At 46.7% G+C, this 19,869-nt stretch overlaps 7 protein-coding genes across 7 annotated transcripts; 3 read left to right on the top strand and 4 right to left on the bottom strand.

The window, feature by feature from the left end:
• Positions 1–466: 466 nt before the first annotated feature.
• On the top strand, positions 467–2,664 carry YDA (Mitogen-activated protein kinase kinase kinase; the record flags this gene model as incomplete). The annotated part of the gene is made up of 4 exons (XM_031150713.1): positions 467–708; positions 766–1,330; positions 1,501–1,876; positions 1,928–2,664. The coding sequence occupies 4 exons, from the start codon at positions 467–469 to the stop codon at positions 2,662–2,664; spliced, it is 1,920 nt and encodes a 639-aa protein (XP_031004352.1).
• A 1,610-nt stretch (positions 2,665–4,274) lies between these two features.
• SIRT5 (NAD-dependent protein deacylase sirtuin-5, mitochondrial) lies at positions 4,275–5,635 on the bottom strand (the record flags this gene model as incomplete). Its single annotated transcript, XM_031150712.1, has 3 exons — positions 4,275–4,675; positions 5,178–5,299; positions 5,370–5,635. The coding sequence occupies 3 exons, from the start codon at positions 5,633–5,635 to the stop codon at positions 4,275–4,277; spliced, it is 789 nt and encodes a 262-aa protein (XP_031004351.1).
• Positions 5,636–6,188: 553 nt separating this feature from the next.
• Positions 6,189–8,498, bottom strand: SUP35 (Eukaryotic peptide chain release factor GTP-binding subunit; the record flags this gene model as incomplete). The annotated part of the gene is made up of 3 exons (XM_031150711.1): positions 6,189–6,260; positions 6,311–8,044; positions 8,100–8,498. The coding sequence occupies 3 exons, from the start codon at positions 8,496–8,498 to the stop codon at positions 6,189–6,191; spliced, it is 2,205 nt and encodes a 734-aa protein (XP_031004356.1).
• A 609-nt stretch (positions 8,499–9,107) lies between these two features.
• YRB30 (Ran-specific GTPase-activating protein) lies at positions 9,108–11,660 on the top strand (the record flags this gene model as incomplete). The annotated part of the gene is made up of 6 exons (XM_031150710.1): positions 9,108–9,128; positions 9,181–9,212; positions 9,268–9,325; positions 9,380–9,448; positions 9,614–11,427; positions 11,486–11,660. The coding sequence occupies 6 exons, from the start codon at positions 9,108–9,110 to the stop codon at positions 11,658–11,660; spliced, it is 2,169 nt and encodes a 722-aa protein (XP_031004355.1).
• Positions 11,661–11,969: 309 nt separating this feature from the next.
• On the bottom strand, positions 11,970–12,998 carry CCDC130 (Coiled-coil domain-containing protein; the record flags this gene model as incomplete). Its single annotated transcript, XM_031150709.1, has 1 exon — positions 11,970–12,998. The coding sequence occupies one exon, from the start codon at positions 12,996–12,998 to the stop codon at positions 11,970–11,972; it is 1,029 nt and encodes a 342-aa protein (XP_031004358.1).
• Positions 12,999–13,324: 326 nt separating this feature from the next.
• On the top strand, positions 13,325–14,305 carry spf30 (Splicing factor spf30; the record flags this gene model as incomplete). Its single annotated transcript, XM_031150708.1, has 3 exons — positions 13,325–13,375; positions 13,437–14,169; positions 14,217–14,305. 3 exons carry the CDS (start codon positions 13,325–13,327, stop codon positions 14,303–14,305), a joined length of 873 nt encoding a protein of 290 aa, XP_031004357.1.
• A 627-nt stretch (positions 14,306–14,932) lies between these two features.
• On the bottom strand, positions 14,933–16,567 carry LHYA1_G005763 (uncharacterized protein; the record flags this gene model as incomplete). The annotated part of the gene is given in 7 exon segments (XM_031150707.1): positions 14,933–15,401; positions 15,456–15,608; positions 15,658–15,775; positions 15,832–15,944; positions 16,006–16,067; positions 16,078–16,326; positions 16,373–16,567. 7 exon segments carry the CDS (start codon positions 16,565–16,567, stop codon positions 14,933–14,935), a joined length of 1,359 nt encoding a protein of 452 aa, XP_031004350.1.
• Positions 16,568–19,869: the final 3,302 nt, after the last annotated feature.

Raw genomic sequence — 19,869 nt, 5'->3', positions numbered from 1 at the left:
TCAAAGGATTTTTTGGATGTGTCCCGATATGCCTTTAATTAAATTGTAGCTTCTGTTAACTTCCACTCTGTCTAGCAGGGCATCAGGTCCATAAGTCCTTTCCAGAGACACCTGCTAACTGATCTTCCCCTATATTGCCTTCCACCATCCCTTCTCTCACTCTGATAAAACTTCACTCACGTGAATTTCATGCAAGTCCTTCTGAGATCCTTGCCAAACGTGCGAATGCGGGGTTTGCGTTCAGAGTCACAGCCACAGCTCCGCCTCGTTGCGCACAACATTTTCAGCCGTATCGTTTCACAAGACAACCAATCTTTTGAAGGTTCGAAGATATTTCTCTCATCCCCAAGTTTCATACTCAGGCGTCTTGTTTCCACAAACCCCGAACGAAATTCGATTGAGCCTCCACGAGACAGATTTCGCTCATTCCCCGCATTGAACATACTGACTAGGTGGCCTTGTCGCAATGGCTGACGCTGACACAAGTGGCATTGATGGCTGGCATCTTGTTCCAGCAACAGTAATTCGGGAGGAAGAGCAGATAGAAGAATGGGGGAAGTCCAATGGAAACTGGTCGGGCGTCGGCAAACACTTAACGAATTGGAGCGACCACAAGACGCTACGAGTTCAGGGTCGAGAATTGGGACTCGGTTCATATGGAGAGGTGGAACGCATCACCTATAAAGCCGTTACCCTGGCGCGAAAACAGTAAGGAGCAATCTATTCATGTACAAGCAAGAAACTTCAATCGTTGACAATTTGCAGTGTCAGCCCAAGGAGAGGACGCTTGACGCTCGAAAAGCTTCGAGAAGAAGCTAATGCGATGGAGCGGCTGGATAATAAACACATATTAAAATTAGTCGGCACTTATACCTTCAAAACCAAGCATCTCTATCTCCTCCTATACCCTGCAGCTGTGTGCGATCTACACCGATTTCTAGAGGAGGTTGACGATATACGTTCTGGAGCTCATGCGGACCGACAAGACGCCATGAAGCGCATACAAGATCTTGGATTGAAAGATGTCAGCACAATTGAGGAACTTGCATTTCCGAAAAATCAGTCCCAATCAATTCCTCGGACAGCTACAGCAGTTGGCTTCCTTCAGCAGATCCTCGGGTGTATAACGGAGGCTTTGGCTTATGTACATGCACAAGGAATCCGACATATGGATTTGAAGCCTAAAAATATATTGCTTAGCCCTGGAAAAGTCTACTTGGCGGACTTTGGCATAGCTAGAGATGTCAGGGAGTCAGAGGATAGTATTACAAGTACCCGCCTGGGGACTCCATATTGGATGGCGCCGGAGGTTCATGATGAGCAAGTCCATGTATGTGCCTTCATAACCTCCTTACAGAAGAGTTTCCTACGTTGCAATACCTTAGGAATAAGCCTAAATGTGGACTACTCCTGATATATTGTCTCGATTCCCTCGGAACAATATTCCTACTCCCAAACCCTGTATTAGGCAAATTCTGACTCTGATATCTCGCTGTATAGCACATGGCCCCTGCCGATATTTGGTCGCTCGGAAGTATTTTCCTAAATACAGCGACTGTTTTTTACGGCGAATCTTTAGAGTCATACGATGAGATCATGAAAGGGCAGGACTGCGAAAAGAAGTATAAAATGTTGCCAAAATACCTAAATGGATTAAGGACAAAAGCTGTCTCTGCGGCACTTGAGGACTACGAAAACCCGACTTTCAATGTCAAGCATATCATTGGACTCATCGAAGACATGCTCAAATACGACCCAGAAGAGAGGCCTACGGCAATTGAAGTAAATGAAAGATTATCTGAGTTGGGAGGTCTAGACCAGGTTTATCATCTTTCATGTTGCCATAAGAAGAACGCATATATATCGAAAGTCATTAGTAAGTTTAATGTCCAAAGTCAGTATGCCTCTTGCTAACATGTGAATACAGACAAGAAACTAAAGTCTGTCCATGAGGTGAATGCAGACTCCGTCCTCCAGATAGCCCAGCTGAAGGTGGAAAACGACGAGTACAAGGAACGCCTTCGACGTCTTGAGGAGCTCAAGAATACTTGGGAGACGCGGCTAGACAATCAGAAAAAACACAGTGGTGACCAGTACCGAGCACTGCAAGAAAAGTACAATCAAGAAGTCGACGCGCGGAAGAAATTCGAAAAGGACCACAAACCATTCCGTCGGCCGTGGTCCCAAAATAAAGGCAGGGGCAGGGGCAGGGGCCAGGAATTGCTTCACACCACTGGCAACAAACCTCCTCCTTTACCAAAACCCCTGAAACATGAGATGTACTTGAACCCTCGTACCCAGCAACGCGCAAGTGGTTTACCACTCCCGATCCGACCCTCAACACCGATCCGACCCGCTCTCAGTAGAGATCCAGGAAGCAGTTCGAGCACGTATGTCAGCTCGAAATGTTCAGTCTTCTCGCGCGCCAGCCCCAACGAATCGCTCAGCTCTGTCAGCTCTGTCAGCTCATTGAGGACAGTAAGGAGCGTCTCGCCTAGCAGTCCTACGACAGCAAAACCTCGCAATCCTGCAGAAACAGCATTGGATCTGTCAGCCTGCCCGGCCGTGGCAAACGAGATTCTGAAACCGGCTGTTGTGAAGAAGGTCGATCATGAGGCGAAGCCGTCTTGGGCGAATGTGGTATCATTGCGGCCGATACAATGAAGGTATTAGAGGGCTTAAGAGGCCGTTCTAAATCTGCGGGAAAGAACGCTCTCCCATCGTCACTCCTAAACTTTTACGTCCCTGAAATGGGATACTCTTGAGTTAGTACACCTTGAGGATTGGTGCAGAGCACCATGGATGGGTCTTACATTAAGTAATTCACTGTGTACATTACAGTTCATGGAGTAGGGGGGGAATGACTAGCGATTGTGGAGTATACGGCTTATATTACGGGATTACTTTGCACATGCTGCTTCTTGCTATGACATGTATGCATAGTCAGTGTATAAAAAAGTAGGGCGTCAGAATAGGGTTTGAAATTGATAATGGCGGAAGGCTCGATCGTGGCCGACTTTTCCGAGGTCTAGACGGATGCAGCTCGAATAACTATAGCTACTATGTATGTATGCCGAAGCCTTCCTCTACGACGATTATCCTAGAAAGTAGAATCCTTTCACATAGAGATTCATTATTTGAAAGTGTTAATGCGCATTGGTACCGCCCTCGCTTAACCCGAAAGGGGCAGAACGAACATAAACACCATCGACGAAGTACCTGCAAGAAATTAAAAACGGCTGCAAAAAATGGAGAAAAAATATAAAGGGGAAAAAACTCCAAGCTTAAAAATACCAAAAGGTTCACCCAAACCTGATTTACGTTCGGATTTCTCCTAATAGCACTTCAAACTTGGACTACATCCTCCTCCATGCAACACTCTGCAATGTGTTACTTGGAGACTCTATCACTCTAGACTCCTCGATTGTTAATGCCTAGTAAGAACTTCTCACCGTGGATCATTGAACTAATTAGTTTTTGGTAGTGGTCATGGAGCGTTGGTAGTTTAACGTCATTGCCTGGACGAGTCACAAGTGTTAGTTGCTAGCAATGTGTGGATTCTTGCTGGCAATACATGAATGTAAATTGATTTTTGTTTGACTTGATTTGTTAGGCAATTTGCTTATTTTGAGCTATGAAGCATTCAATTGTTCGGGCAGATTTCGGCGGTGTTGGAGTGCCAACAAGCGACGGGCCCTCTGTATGATTGTTTTACTAACTATGTGCGTTCACTTATGCGTTTCTGTATTGTTGAATGCTCTGGAACGTTAATATCTAGATTCTTGGGTACTTTGTCGTCATTATTGCATCTTTTCACCGTCTGGGAGTGGTGACTGTAACTAGGTGGTATATTCGGCTGACATCTTTCTCGAGGCTCTCTTCGCTATTATGAGATCAGGTTCCAACTGCAGTGTGCTCATGCACTTAAGTAGAATAGGTTCGTATCTATGATTCACAGTCATCTTTTCTTTCGATAAGAATGTACAGATCGCTGAGGTAGAAGTAGGTCGTTTGCATTGGAGGAGCGGATGTTGCGCGGCATCTGTCAGAAGGAATGATCAAGCCAACAAAGCGATTAAGAACTCCTAAAAGTTCTCTGAACTCAAGATCTAGGCCATTGACAATGTGTCTCTGGGAAAGGGCAATTCGGTTTACTCTGAGTATGTCTCCCGCAGCTTCAAGCACAGAAATATTTCATTGTCATTCCTGATATCAACGTTTAACTCCACCCGAAATTTGCATCAGACTCCAATTTTACACATCTCATATCACCCCTATGTATCTGCTCCATCCTTCACACCGCCCTTCAAGTCCAGATCCCCAATGATGGGCTTCAAAATATCCGGCAATATCGTACTCGCATCTCCCTCAAACAAGAAGTCTCCCTTTCTTAACCCACTCGCAGCCCCTAGCTCCTCAGAATCCATATTAATCACCACAATTCTCGCTCCCGCCTGCCTAGCTTCCTCGACATATCCCGCGGCAGGGTGTACTGTGGCAGTGGTACCAATCACAAGACAGAGATCAACGCGCTTCTCTGCAATCCAAGTATCAATCTCCTCGATGGTATCTTCGGGAAGTGCTTCGCCGAACCAGACTACTCCAGGACGGAGCAGACCTGTCTTGCATTCTGGGCACTTGGGGAGGTCGTCAACCGGGATAGTGGGTGGGGTTTCTGGATCCACCTGAGCAATGCGGGTAGACATTGTGTTGCTTGATGCTGCGAGGCGGTCGTCATCGCCAGACTTGATGTCAAGACTCGGGTGGAATGGATCGTCAAAGTTGTTTAATTCAATGCGAGAGCATTTAAAGCATTTGATATCGAAGAGGGAGCCATGGAGGAGCTTGAGTTGTTCTCGCGGATGGTTTGCTCTTTGAGAGAGGCCTATACGTCAATAAGGTGGAATTAGCATTGCCTGATATAGCAGATTTTAGGAATCAGAACAAAGTCCCATGGCGGGTGAGATCATAGCTTAGGGGTAGACTTCAGAAGGTTCCTGAAATAATCAGGATTATGATATATGCTCCTTGAGAAGATAGGATAATTGCCTAAGATTGTGTCGGGTATTTAGAGGGCCGAAACAAAGGAGAGTAATAGGAGAACATGACAAGAAAACGAAGCCAATTAGGTGATGTCCCTTATTTCGAGATGGATCATGAATAAAAAAGCAACATACCATCAACATTCTGCGTCAAGGTAATGAACTCGGGCAGCTTCTTCGATAGCTCAGTTAAAGCATAATGACCCGCATTCGGCTTTGCCTGCAGCGCCATATGCCTCCTGTAAGAATAGAAAAGCCTGGACCAGATCAAGAGTCAGCAATATAATCCATCGATATATTGAAAAGGTGACAAGTAACGGAATTTACCAGACAAGCCCAGGGTCCTTCTTGAACGCCTGTGGGGTAGCTAAACTGGTCGCCTGGTAGTTACGCCAGAGGCCTCCTGCACCTCTGAAAGTACCCAGTCCACTCGCTGCACTCAATCCAGCACCACAGAGCGCCATAATTCGCGTTGATTTCTCCAGCACCTTGTGGAAATCCTCGATCGAGGTGCTGGCTTTAGAGACGGATGGCATTTGCTTCATAGGCGGCACGGAGTCGATAGGAAAGAATTTAGGTTGAGAGGAAGACATTGTGAGGTTGCGGATTCGGATATGCTTAGGGGTAAAAAAGAATTTGATTTTGAAGGGGTAGAGCATAGAGTTCTACATGAGTGTGCTATGATTTGCTCCTTCTGTGTCACGCCGAATGAATGGAAGGTAGACAACAGACACGTGACATGCCTCGATCAGCCTCGGTGCTTATTTTCGACAAATGTCTCCGTGGAATTTAACAAGTGAGAACTGTCAGTGGGGCCAAAGTTGAAATTTCAGCTGTGCTATCTCTATTGATCAACCCTCATAAGTCGCGTTCTGACACGATGGAAGAAGCTAAAAGCGGATTTGTTCATTGATTTATGCATTCGGTTTTATCATCAACTTTCTTCTTTTAAATGTGGGCGCTGGCAACGAATTCTATAAATTGGGATGACTTTTTGAAATGCGTCTATCTACCTCAGCAGCAGGCTTCAACCTATTGCTTAGAATACAAGGATATCATCCATGTCATGCAAGTCGTTTTCTTTTAGCCCACTACGCTGCTACCTTGATCAAAGAGTTACTTTGCAGATAAGCTCAGTTTGCTCATTTATGCGTTCGCCGCAGCAACATCCTCTGCTGAAATCAATTTTGTGATCTTACCAATTGCAATCGTTTGTCCCTGCTCAATGTTAGCTGTGATCTAAGAACATGAGAATAATCAATCCTTACCTGGTCTCTAAGAGTAAATCGTCCTAACTGCGGATAGTCCTCGAACTTTTCCACACATACAGACCCTGCGCCACCAATCACTTCCATTCGTGCGATAATGCTGTCACCCTTCTTAGCATGCGATGGTGGCACCTTGCTCTTTCTATTTGTTCCCTTTTGCAACTTGTGAAGCAATGCGCCGAACGTAACCTCTTCAATAGCCGAGTGAACGTGCATAACACAGTTAAAGCCGGCAGACAAGATGGTCTTCAATTCCAGAACCCGGATCTGGGCTTCAAAAGCGACAACGCAGTGTACGAGACGCTTCGGTGAACATAGAACGAACCCTGGAAGGATGTCTTCTTCTTCGATTCCACGCAATCGTAATCGCACTTGGTCTCCACATTGTGCAGCATTGGTTTCTTCCTCAGTCTCTCCGTAAACAGTGGCCACGTCAACCTTGTCCCTATTCGGCATCATAATCAAAGACATTTGCTTCTTGACAACGCCTGACTCGATCTTGCCTTCCACCAAGGTACCCATATCTCGGTACTTGCCGTTGATTGGCATCATGAATGGGGCGTTGACCTTGCGTTCGAGTGTCTTCATGTTGTCTAGGTATTCGAGCAAAGAAGGCCCGTCATAATAAGGTGCCACACCTTTGGGGATCCGATCCTTGATACCCATGCTTTGTTGAGCGGCAATCGGCATGAAGAAAACGTCTGTCTTTAGGTTGTATCCAGTTGCCTTCAGGAATTGGGCGAGTTTCGTTGTGCACTCGGTATATCTCTTCTCAGACCACTCGACCGTTGGATCATCCATCTTGTTAATGACCACAATCAGCTTGTTGACGCCTTGCGTCTTTGCCAACATAGCATGCTCTCGGGTTTGTCCTCCCTTCTCGAATCCAGTCTCGTACTCTCCTTTTCGGGCACTGATGACCAAAATACCAACATCGGCTTGTGAAGCACCACCAATCATACTTGGCACATATGTCTTGTGTCCAGGGGCATCCAAAATACTGTATCTGCGCTTTTCTGTCTCGAAGAAGCCTCGTCCTACTTCGACTGTTTTCCCTTTTGATCGCTCTTCCTTGGTCAGATCCAAAGCCCATGATAGATACCATGTCTCACGACCCATTTCTTTAGCCTCCTTTTTGTTCTTTTCCATGGTTCGCTCATCCACCATTCCCGTAGCGTATAGAATCGAACCACCCAGTGTCGATTTACCGGCATCGACGTGACCGATGAAAATGATGTTGACGTGCTCCTTGCCGTAGATTTCCTTCAGGGTCTCCTCATCTACATCCGCCGCCTGTTCTTTCTCAACCGCGTCCACTTCACGAGCCGCTGCTTTGGCAGTAGCCCTGGAGGGACTAGATCGACCAGAGGAAGGGGTGGGTGAAGTGTTTCCGGATGCTTTTGCGCTTTCTCCATCCTTCTTGTCCGTTTTCTCGATCGCCTTGGCCGCGGTAACTTTCGCTCCTTCTACAGCGGTTGGAGGTGTTTCCTTCTTCGCTACTGGTGTGCCTATTGAGAGAATCTTGGCTTTAGGCTTCGGCGCATCTCCTCCGATACTCAGCACCTTTGGCGCTCCATCCTTTACCGTCACCGGCTTGTTTAAGTCCCCTGACGAGCCATCTGCTGGTCGCTTCGCAATTGTTGGGGTTTGTCGCGGAGCTTGTTGTGCAGGAGCAGGCGCTGCTTGTGGCTGTTGAGAATAGCCAGCGTATTGTTGTTGTGCTACAAAATCAGGCTAGTTAGATCTGGGTGGGTAAATGGCAAACAGAAATAGAAGATTTCGTGTATACGAATGTGTCTGAGTACTCACAATAGCCTTGATTGAAGCCAGCTTGGTTGTTGTAGCCTTGGTTGTAGCCTCCTTGATATTGATTGTAACCGGTTTGCTGGGCGCCATATTGGTTGTAGCCATAGCCCTGGCCCTGGCCTTGGGCCCCTTGATTGTTGTAGTAGTTTTGATTATATCCTCCGGCTGCGCCTGCGCCCCCACCGTATTGTGGGAAGTTCTGTGCAGGCTGGAATGATTGTGCGCCTGGCTGGAAAGTGTTTGCATTTGCAGCGGCCGGTCGGAAGCCCCCTCCTTGCCCTTGCTGGGGATTCGCATTGTTGAGGTTCATCTGCTGTGTCTGCCGAGACAGATTGTCGTCTTGGGCGGCGGGGTCATCTTCCCAAGAGTTGAGGTCCGACATGGCGTATGTGTGTCCGGAGGACTCTGACAGTCGTGGAACAAGATTCGGTAACTTAATCGAAATATCGCAAGCTTAAAAGTACCGTATAGTGCAATGTAGCGTGGAGTGTAATGTGTAGTATGGAGTTGTATGTCGAGTGTGGAAAGTTCGGTGTGGGGCAGACTTTTAAAGATAATCGAGGGGCCGCTGCCGTTCTTTCGTGGCTGGTGCGGGTGAGTGGCCTGCCTGTACCCTACTGTTACGTCACTTCAAACAATATAAGGAGATTTACAAAATAGCTTCCAAGAAGAGCCAAGAGGAGCCAAATAGTAGCCAAAACTGCGGTATTATTCCTCGTATTTACAGTAATACTGGGTGTGATGTGAGTCGACTGTGACTGTGAACGGAGGTAGCAGAAAAAGAATGGCGGTCCATCATTGGCTACCTAAGTACGCTCCCGCTTCTCGTGACTCCTATTCGCGTAGCAGCATTGCTTCAACTAACGCGCTTTCAAGTCAATACAGCATCGGGCATCGAATTCATCGAATCATCTTTCTCCTCTATATCTGAACCTAGACTTTCTCTGCCACGAAAGATGAAGTAGATACTTCTCTGACTCCATCATCAACCATGGATGTTCTCCTGGGCAAGGTATGTCTAAGAATCACGTGCCAGAGAAAATTATTTTGTTGACCTATCCCAGATCACCCAGCATGCCATGAATTATGCCATCCGGTACCTTGCTCTGTTTCTTCAAGATTTTCATGGCATATTTCTGATCCAAGTCTAGGTCTGGAATTGGAATAACCGCATCTTTCGCTATTGGCCAAACCTCGAGGTTGCTCAAGGTGGGATCAACTCCCAGATTCGTTTAGATAACTACAGCTAACTCCTTCTGGTAGACCGTTGACGACAATGGTGTCTACCAAGAGCTCCGGGATTTGCAAGAGCGCCTTAATAGCAAAATTAGAGTAAGTTTCTCTCAGGTCAAAAAAACCGAATACCACATCAAAGCGTTGTGTTTGCACCATCAAGTTGAGCTAGACTTCGCTAATATTCTAAAAAGATCATCTCTCCTGCTATTGACATGATAGAACTCATGTAAGTAGCCAAACTTAGCTCTTATTCGGTGTTAGTGTCAGGCTGACCTGAACAGTTCGGCAAGAGGAAATACGACATTAGAGTCAGCAGTTACACTAACAAAATCACTTCGCTGGGATATTCAGTCTCTTGGTATTCGACTCGAAAAAGCCGCTGCCGCCGAGGAAACATCACGCAAAAACCGCAACAAGGCCAAAACTCGAGCCTCGCATGAACTTGAGATCCGTCATATTATCCAAGACATCAAGAAGCTTCTCACTCGCTTCGAGGATGCAGTGCCACTCATTAACCTAGCTATCACCACATCGGGTGCCAATTTGTCAACTACGCTCCCAGCTTCCGTATCTCCTTCCAGATTATTACAAGCCAGCACGCTCCTTACTGCTGGCGACACGCAATATAGGATAAATTCAGGGTCTCCCACACAGGTCGGATCAGCCTTCACGTTATCACTGTACATGCTGTTCGCTGGTCATGCATTCCGAGCACAGGAAGATTCTGAAAGTACTAGGGAGACTACGTGGAAAGAAGTCATTCATAAGGCGAGAGTAAAGCTTATGCGTGTGCCTCTGAATTACACCGGTCACTCCAACAAGTCACCAGCTGAGCACAAAGCAGAAGAATCATCGACAATTTCGGGTGAAGGAAAAGCGATGGAATTTGCCTATCATATCGAGATTATTGAGGATCTAGACGATGATCGAGTCCATTCCTTTGAAGATGATGAAACCCAACCAGGGCCATACGGTGATGTTCTACTCGCAGGCATCCGAGAGACCCTACCAATTCATCAAATATCAAAGATCTTCTACGCAGACACGGGCAAGATCTTAAATATCGGCAGTCAAGGCGAAACTAACAACCCGGTACTGCTACTCAAGCGAGATATTAATGCCCTCCCACCACGGAGAATGATGGAAGAGAACGAGAAGCGGGCTGAATGGTATGAGGATCCAGAAGAGCTCGGGACCCCGGAGGACAAAGACGATTCGCAGGACGATATCGATCAGCAAATTCGACGCGAGAGCTGTGTTGTTCTCCCACTGCAGGAGCCTGATCAGCCGGCTCAGGATAATACCACATGGTGTTTCCCACCTGACCTTGATCCCGAGTGGTTGGCTCTTGAAGTCTACATGGAAGAACCAGATAGTAGCTCCGAAGATGACCAAGAACCAACGGACGACTCTGCGTACGCCTCCCACCGACCCAGCTCATCGAGCGAAGAGCCCAACCCCAGCAGCGAAGACCTCGCCGCCGGCCTTGCAGGCCTTGATCTCTCGTCAAAATCACCATCTCCTTCCCCAGCTCAGCTTATCAACACTCCATCTCCCCCACAAATGACTCCCAAACCCAGATTATCCTCAAATGTACCTCATTTTCCCTACGGCCAAATGCGCTCATCCCTCTCGCTTCTCGAAATGCTGATCCGCCTCACCGCCCTCCAGCAATTTCAACAAGCCTCCCACCTCACCATCTCCGACGAATTCCTCACTTTCTTCCTTGAAGAATCAAGCACCACAGGCGCGGGTGGCGATGCCGACAACAGGCGCCGCACACGACGGGAAGCGAGACGCAAGGTGGGGTTCGATCCGTATGATGAGAGTCCAGTGAAGAGACATGGCGAGGAATATCAGTATGAGCAAAGAGAGGGCTACGAACGTGGTGGTACGCCTTTCACGGAGTACGACCGGTACGATGGTGGTGGATATCACGGTTATGGTCCTGCTTCCCCCTCGCCACGAGGGACGCCCGAACCGTGGCTGTTGAGGGGCTGCGATGTGTCGTCTAGTCCTAGGCCGAGGAGGAGCACTTCTGACATTCCGCCTTCGTCGCCAATGAGCCCTTACCGGTAAGCCATGAATTGCCAATCATATATGACTTGGGAAGCTGACTTTATACGTTTACAGGCCTGTGAGGAGCTCTACACGACCGCTGCCGGTGCAGAGAGTGAAGAACACTATGAATCCGAGCAAAGGTAGCCCGTTAGGGAGAGGTGTGAGTGTCGAGACTGACTCTACGCTCGGGACGAGCCCGGGTAGTCCGGTGTTGGGGACCAGAGGAGCGAAAGGTGAGAAGAACTAAAGATGTGTTTTCAGAAATTGCTAGACCTATAGAATGATACCCTAGTTTTCAGCTTGTAGATTTCAAGCTTTACTATGTACAGTATTCACTCTGTTTGAGGCAAAATTGGTACGAAAGTGATCACGAGGAATGAATTAAAGTACTTTCGTACTCAACTTTTCTAAACCCAAGGTAATGATACTACAGATCCCTGACAACGCTTAATGCTGCATGATAAATGTGGGGTATCTCCATTGCTTCCATAACGCCATGAGTGTTGAGAAATTATTAGTCCCATTCGCCCATAGCAAATGCACCAAAACGTTCCATCTAATCAGAATCATAGTCCACCAAACCAGCTCCAGTAGTCTGTTCTGGAGTGCCTTCAATTTTAGGTTGCTTCCTCTTCACACCAGCCAACACGAACTTTCCGGTCGACTTCTCTGATGCTTTCGTGCCAGTGAGGAACGGATCCATCACTGCTCTGGTGTTTCCTCTTATCTCAGCCACAATATCAGCTTTTCTCTGCTTCGCAACGTGCTCGGCCTTTAGTTTCCCTCTGAGCTTCGAGCCTTTGGACTTCTTTGGGGGACTTTCCTCTTTCCCAAACAGAGGCTTAGATATCGCTTTGGTCATTGCTTTCTCTGCATTCGACTCACCGTACTCGATGAACCTGGCCCGGTTTGTATCATCTGCATGTTCGGGAAGCAGATCAAGACCAAGACTCATCTTATCTTGCAACGCTGCCGTAACACCAGCTTCCTTTTCCCTCAAGTGTCTTCCTTCCCGGAAAGCCTTTCTCAATTTCTTGTTCCTTTCGTACGGATCGTCCCATTGCTTCTCGGAGAGCTCTTCTAATTCTTCCAGTCGTCTCTTGCTGTGTTGCAACCGCTTTTTGTCCTCTACTTTGCCTTCCAGAGAAGCGAACGCATTGTCCCTTATTGTTTCCCTCTCTTCCTGCGTCATGATCTTGATATCACCTTCCTCCACCTTGTCATCCCCCAGATCTCGCTTCCTCGCACCCTCTGTAACCACATATGCCGTATTTTTAGGATCCGTTCGAATCTCAATCACCCCGCCGCAGGCAATATGTTTCATCCGGAAGCTGTAGATGGGAGATGAAAAGTAATTCCCAACTTTTTTCTTCTCGGCATTGAATCGTACACCTTGCCCTATGATGGTAGGCTTTGGACAGTGTATACACCATATTGGGTAGGGCATTTCGAATCGTACGGTGAGGATGCCTTGGGAGATCTTATTTGCGCGGGCGCCCAGGGCATGCTTCCCATGGAGTTTGTTCCCACTGATCAATCCTTCCTGATCAGGGGGAACATAACGACCCATATTAAAGCCCTGCATTTTGAACTTTTGTTTGTTGAGGTGACTGGTCGTCAGATTTCAAGATAGAGGTGTTGGAGGTTTGGATTGGATTGGATTAGGAAGGGAAGGGATGGGAGCGGCCGCGTCGCTTACTAATAAGGTTATGTTATCTCGAACTCCTCCACTTGTGCTACTCAACTCCACTTCACCCCTCAGCCCTTCACTTCTCAATACTTTCAACAGAACATACCTATACACCGCCGACTTCTTCACAGTCTATTACATTACATTCGAATCTCCTTTTCATTTGCTGAACTGGTGAGCCGTTGAAAAGCAGGTAGCAGCGATCTGTAGTCACAGCCACAATGAGTGAAATCGCCGCCCTCCAAAATGAGATCAAGGAATACAAACTACAGGTTCGAAACCTTCCCTCCCTGATACCTCGCAAGATCAGTGCTGACATTGATATTGGAACAGTTGGAGACGGTAGACTTGGGTCTTCAAGCAGACCCGGATAGCGCAGAGCTTCAGGAATTAAAGACTGAACTCGAACAAGTCATTTCCCTCACTGAAGCTTCGATCGCAGAACTAAAGCCACCTTCAGTGCCAGCTACTGTATCCAAGAATTCATCAGAACCCGTTGTGAAGGAGAAATGGTCGCGAGAGAATCACCCTGCATTTAAGAAATCGACGGCGACACCCGCAGCCGAGGAAGCAGAAGCCCCGACAAGCTTTTCCGTCAACGATATGGTATTAGCGAAGTGGCATTCTGGGGACAAGGGTTTCTATCCAGCGCGGATTACCTCCATAACCGGATCATCAACTTCCCCGGTATATATCGTCAAGTTCAAGAGCTACGACACCACCGAGACGCTTCGGGCCAAGGATATTAAGCCCATAGTTAATTCCAATAAGCGCAAAGCTGATGGAACCCCAGTCGTAGCCTCGATACCCTCCCCAACCCTCAACTCGAATGTAATTTCTGCCGCCGCAGATATCAACCCAGAACTTGCGCAACAAACCAAGCGTGAGCCAAGTAAGGTCAGTGATGGTCCCGTTCGGCCTGCCAAATTACCCAAGAAAATCAAAGCAAATAAAGAATTGGAAGCTGGCAAAAATAAGTGGCAGGACTTTGCGGCGAAGGGAAAGTTTGGGAAAACTGCAAAGAAAGATAGCATGTTCCGCACACCGGAAGGTGTTCACGGCAGAGGTGAGCTTCCTCATCTCCTCGAAATGTATCATGCTAACAGACTGCAGTGGGGTTCACGGGGTCCGGACAAACCATGCGCAGGGACGAAAAGCGAAGTCGTCACATATACCAGACGAATGGAGAGGAGGAGTTTTAGTTGAGGAGTGAAGTTTGAGGCTGACAGAGCGGAACTCTGCAAGTATTTGGCGTTATGAATCAAGTCTACCTTCTCAGCGTTTCATTCCATTTGAGCATCATTTTGATGGAGGCTAACGTGGGGCCTGCATTCAACCCTAGTATAAGCGCTTCTATCAATGTCAGAAATGAACGTATTCCCTACTCCCAATTTTGTGCGTATGAATTCGAGCTAAATATGGTATTTTCCCTTAGGAGCAACGGTCTGATTCTGACTTGCTAGCGTAGCAATTGGCATGTATGACAAAAAAATCTCTCGTGCAAACGAGCAATTATCGGACAGTGCAAGAGAAGGCACTTCTTAGCACTGGGTTACTGCTTTCAATGTCACCGCATCTTCAAATTGCAGCCAGTAAAGAAATCATACTTTTGTTATTATTTACGTGTGATCATTATGGCGTGAATACAAGTGTTGTAACGCTGTATTATCAGAGCCCAAAATCAACCGAACAAAACACCCCTATCAAGTCCCAAAATATTAACAGCCGAGCCAATTGACTGCTGACGAAAAATCGGTGCAAAATTACAATGGACAAACGTGAATTCCAGCTCACAATGCCCATAACCAAAACTTGTCACATTAAATCCGCTACCGGGTCACCGAGAATTCAGTCGTCCTAAAGATCCCCCCAGGGTCTTTCCAATCTCTTGAATCTCGCCCTCTCTGGACATATGCCCTATGCGGCCCTTGTAGTCGAGACATCACACCATCCTCACCACCTACGCCATCCTCAATAGCTTTTCCAAGCCTCGCTGGTGGGCTACTGCTCGCCACGCTGTCATGTCCATGGTGGTTACTCCCATCGCCAAACATGCCGTTTCCGCCGCTAGTTCCAACACTGTGATCTTCGTCTACGGTGCCATTGAAGGTAGACCTCGAAGGCATAGATAGAAGTTCCTTGTCATCCTGCTGTGGCAAGTATCGATGGCGTGCCCCTCCAACTTTGGTGCGGTCGGTATCGGAATACTTGAGAATTGACCGGTTCTTGATTAGAGTGGCGAAAAGTGGACGCAGGGTTGGGAGACATGCTGCAAGAATCCCGGCGTTAATCTCGATACTGTTGTAGCATTAGTCGGGTACAGATATTGTCGGTTTAGATGGCCACACTCACAAGCTCCATACATTGAAAGTATCATCACTTGCAACTACGTTAGCTCGATATCTGCGCTTAAGCCAAGAAGAGGGGGGCACTAACAACTGGTTGTCCGTGTTGGCGAAGAAGCTTGATAGGTAATACTCTTTGACAATTGACGCAGCGCAAGCACTATCTAGCGTTAGCTTGATTTAGAACCTCGAGAATGGACAACACCTACAAATAACCAAGACTCAATATGAAAATCAGTGAGATCTTGGTTCGCAGGTTGATTTGCAGAGGTACTATTACTGGTATAGGTAGAGAGGCGAAGACAAAGTCGGTGAACAGGTTTATAGCTAGAATATTTTAGCGGCCAAGCCTTGCGGGGGTAAGACCATGGTCAGTATCTTACCCCCATTGAATAGCCCTATACTCCGGAAAACGTTTGGGCTATAGCACTTTGTCTTTGGGTTTGCTTTCAAATCAAAGTTCCACGCTGCTTCGACTGGGAGGCATTGGAATATCCTAAAAAGTGCGGATCAGTGTTGCGGTCGATTCCTGAAGGGAGTTGGGTGGAAAGACTTACAGTGTACAGACGCAAGCGAAAGTGAAAGCGAGTAGGAAAGCCATCCACCCTATGATGCACCGCTGTGGAAACGTTAGAATTCAGCATGGATCGTTGCCAAGATGAACTTGCTCTGTACAATTTTCCTTGGATCAGTCTAAGCAAGAAAATCCCCACAGAGAGTTTCACGCAAGTAATACCAATGATGAGAATCCATGCATGGTGATAAGACCAATGGACAATTTGACCGTAGTTCATCATAAGGTGTGGATTTCCGAAATGTTCTCCGACTCCAAGTTGTACTTCGAGGACGACAAAGGTCAAAACGGCCACTGAACAGACCTATCACCAGTCAACCCACAGTCTAGAAAATAGCATCGATTCATACCATCGCTACAAGCATAACGTAATCATCAGCACCCATCATCTTTAACATGAATATCCTCACGTAGACTCGGAGAATCACCGCAGTACAGGCAAAAGCTGTAAAGAAGCTAGTGATGCCCAGTATTCTCGCTCCATGACTGTCAGTTGAGACTGGTCCTGAGCCGACTGGCGCTGAACTTTGTCTTGACAAGAACATGATGTCCAAAGTGCAATTGTCTTCACCGGATTTCCCAGCAATTCGTCCTCATGGAGGTTATCACAGACAACGAATGGCCTTGTCGAACTTGTTGCTTCTATATTGCTCAGACCAGTCATATGCAGGTCAATCAATATGCGGGAGATATAGATGATCAGAAATAGGCGAGAAAAATCCGGGAATTTAAACAAATGCTACGGTGTTGTGGGCACCATCTTCCTTATGTATCTAATCCATGTGCCTGTTCTTGGATCGAGTGGCGGCCGGCCGTTGTTCACACACAGAGCATTTCGTATATTGACAGCATGTGTTTGAAGTTCCGGCCATGCTTTTTCATCGCCAGGTAACAAGATCTTCACAAAGTCCAAAAAAAAAGTCAGCCCGATTGGATTGTTGTAATACGTACATGGTTCTCATATGCACTTTCCCGCTCTGAATCTCAGGACTCGGACACTACCTGCATCATGAGATATATTAATGACCATTATATAAAAGACGGGACGGAGCGACATAAGCTAGAGTCTTATCCTTTTTCTTGTTCTGGTAATACAGGGACCGGTAATAATCTCTCGCCAGGTGATACAAAAAATGCCCAAAGCAGGCATTATGGTCGAAGCAGGGATCGAGAAAATCGTCAACCTGATTTTAAAGTCTCCCCGACTCTAATCGGGAGGTTCGGACCGGCAGTTATCAAACTGTTGGGGTGCAGAGAAAGCAAACACTGCGGATCATCGCACACTAAGTAATAAAGAGGAGCTATGCTGGTTATGTTTTTTATAGAGTAAAGAAAAGGACAAGCAGAGACATAACATCACAGAAGGCAAGATACAAGTTTCCTGTATGTGCTGAGCTTTGGATGGGCCAGACTTGTTGTCATGAGGGTGCAAGTGCGGGTTAGTACGGGTGGAAGTACTAGGTATGATTACAAGTTGGGCAGTTACCGGTACGTAAAGAGACAATCTAAAAATCCTTGCAGTACTCTGCTATCAGTGCACATAGAATGAGATGTGCATGGATATTCTTGTAGATTGAATCTATTTCAAACTGGGCGGAAGCAGTGTTGCAACGACAGTCGTTCAATTATGCAGTCGTGGAGTTGTAGAGTGAAGTGAAGTGATACACTTACACTACGAGTACAGTACTCGGTAGCGATGCGATGCGAGACAAGGATCCAGCAGTACCCTTCACGTGCTTTAAGCACCTGACGGAACACAAGATTGTTTTCTTATTTCCCTCCTTTCCCCGCCATCAACATCGACATCATATCATGCCACTTCTTAAATATCCTATTATAATTTACATGTTAGGTTGCGTTGTGGTCAATGCTCACAGCACGCTCAGCTCAAGGTCTCTGCAGCTCGAAAATATCTCATAGATATGAGCACCCTCCAACTTTGAAGTCTGCAGAGCCCAGTTAGTAGACGATTGTCCAAATCTGGCAAGTTAGTGCTTCCCGAAGCAGTTTCGGAAGCAATTGCTGCGTGCTTTTCTAACCTGATTTGATAATGTACCCACGTGAACTGTGGGGCACTCTCTGTACTTTCGAGGTAGTACCTCAGATGCTCCTTCCTACACGTTTGAAGATCTGTTCTACAGTAAGTGGAAAAGTCTTTCAAAGCTGGAATTGAAACTGGGTACTCGAATGCGTTGAGCTGGCGACCCACATGCTGCTCCATGGCAATGGCCATAGCATTAGCGGCAATGTGGTCTATCTACACACGTGCGGGTGTGCCAATGCTCCTTCCAGTATTGTAGTACCAGCAGTCCACTAGCCAGTTACGTCTCTGAAAGTTATATCGGCGGCTGTGTCATCACGCTCAAGGAAGTGTATTCCGAATTTAAATTTCCATGTTTAGACATCTTTGCTGTTTCCTCTCTGGATTTGAGTTGAACGATGCTTCATTCAAACCTGTTACTTCTCTGCTTATGTATAGCTATGGTATCTCTTTCTTGACGAATTGTAGATTCTGGAGGTTCCATAGCATTGCCAGTGACTCTTTTCCATCCCAGAAATCCCCCTAAACCCGACCATCTACAAAAAGCGAGGGTCTAGCTTGCGTCACATTAGCCTTGTTGATCTGTAGCATTGACCTTCTCAAACATGTGGGGAAAGAAATGACCCCGCCAAATGCGGGGTACATCGCAGCATTCCATTCCCTAAGTCCAAGCCTTGAATCCTCACCAATTTGCGATATTCCCCGGTTTTTGGTCACATATATATATGCATGTATGCTCAGTTACTAGCATGGAGTTAGTAGCATGGAACGAGTTGTTGGAAATGGAGGTCCATGTAACAACCGGCGTACGTATAGGGCTGTGAACCGATAAATGGAATAACGGAGTCTGACGCTCCGTTTCTCATATCCTTGACCGTTTTTCACATTTCTTTGCCGGATCATAATAGAGAAGTTTTGATTGGAGTTGGTCGCACAAAAGACTGAAAGTTTCTGCTTTTTGGCTCCTGTTGTGGACATGATGTAACACAATTGAACCCCGTTTCGAGGTGGAACAATTTTGCCGTTATAGTATCCTCGCTACTATACCTAGTCCTCTTAACTCGCAGGGCATATACTGTCATTCCTGTGTTTCCTGGAGAAACAAAAGTGGCGTACTAGAGAGCCAACCAGTCGGCATCAATAGCGAAATTGAGGATCCGGGATACCTGTTTCCCTTTTCTCCGGCTTTTCCAGACTCCAAAATCTAGATTTACTAGATCAAGAGAGCAACGGATGCCTTCAAATGAACCTGGTATACGTTCGCTAGTCGTAATGATAGCTGAGGGTTGAACGGTTTGTTCAAAGTTCTGACTCGCGTGGACATGGAAAGCCTTTGTCGGACTGGCTGCGCAAGGGATCATGATCATTCGATGCTGTCCGTTTGATTCCTCTCCCTTTGTGTTTTCCTTAGATGTTTGCAGTATAGATTCTTGTGCTCTACTGTTTAATGGTGTTCTTTTCGTATGGCACACAACCCATAGATTGATTGAGAAATCATCTATTATCCTACATCTCCGTTTGTAAGAACATTTTCATGCTTCCTGTACCATATTCCATATTTCCAAGGAGCAGCTCTCATAGCTTCCGTATCGTTTTCACCCTCCGAAACCCTAGTAGTCTCTCATCAAAAGTCACCCTAGAGCGATGTCAACGTAAGAACAGCCGAGTCTCAGCAATTCATTCTGCTCTTTCCTATATATATTTTGCGTTCCGGTGTTGCTTAAACTCTTGTAGTGTTTTACGGTCTTCTCCATGGCAAGTGTCTACCTCGCGGTAGATAGAAAAAGCGGCACTAATTTTATAATG

This window comes from Lachnellula hyalina (assembly GCF_007821495.1).
Source record: "Lachnellula hyalina strain CBS 185.66 chromosome Unknown contig00092, whole genome shotgun sequence".
In the NCBI taxonomy this organism is placed as follows: Eukaryota; Fungi; Ascomycota; class Leotiomycetes; order Helotiales; family Lachnaceae; genus Lachnellula; species Lachnellula hyalina.
Note: the sequence above shows the minus strand (reverse complement) of the source record. Positions and strands in the feature narration are given on the sequence as shown.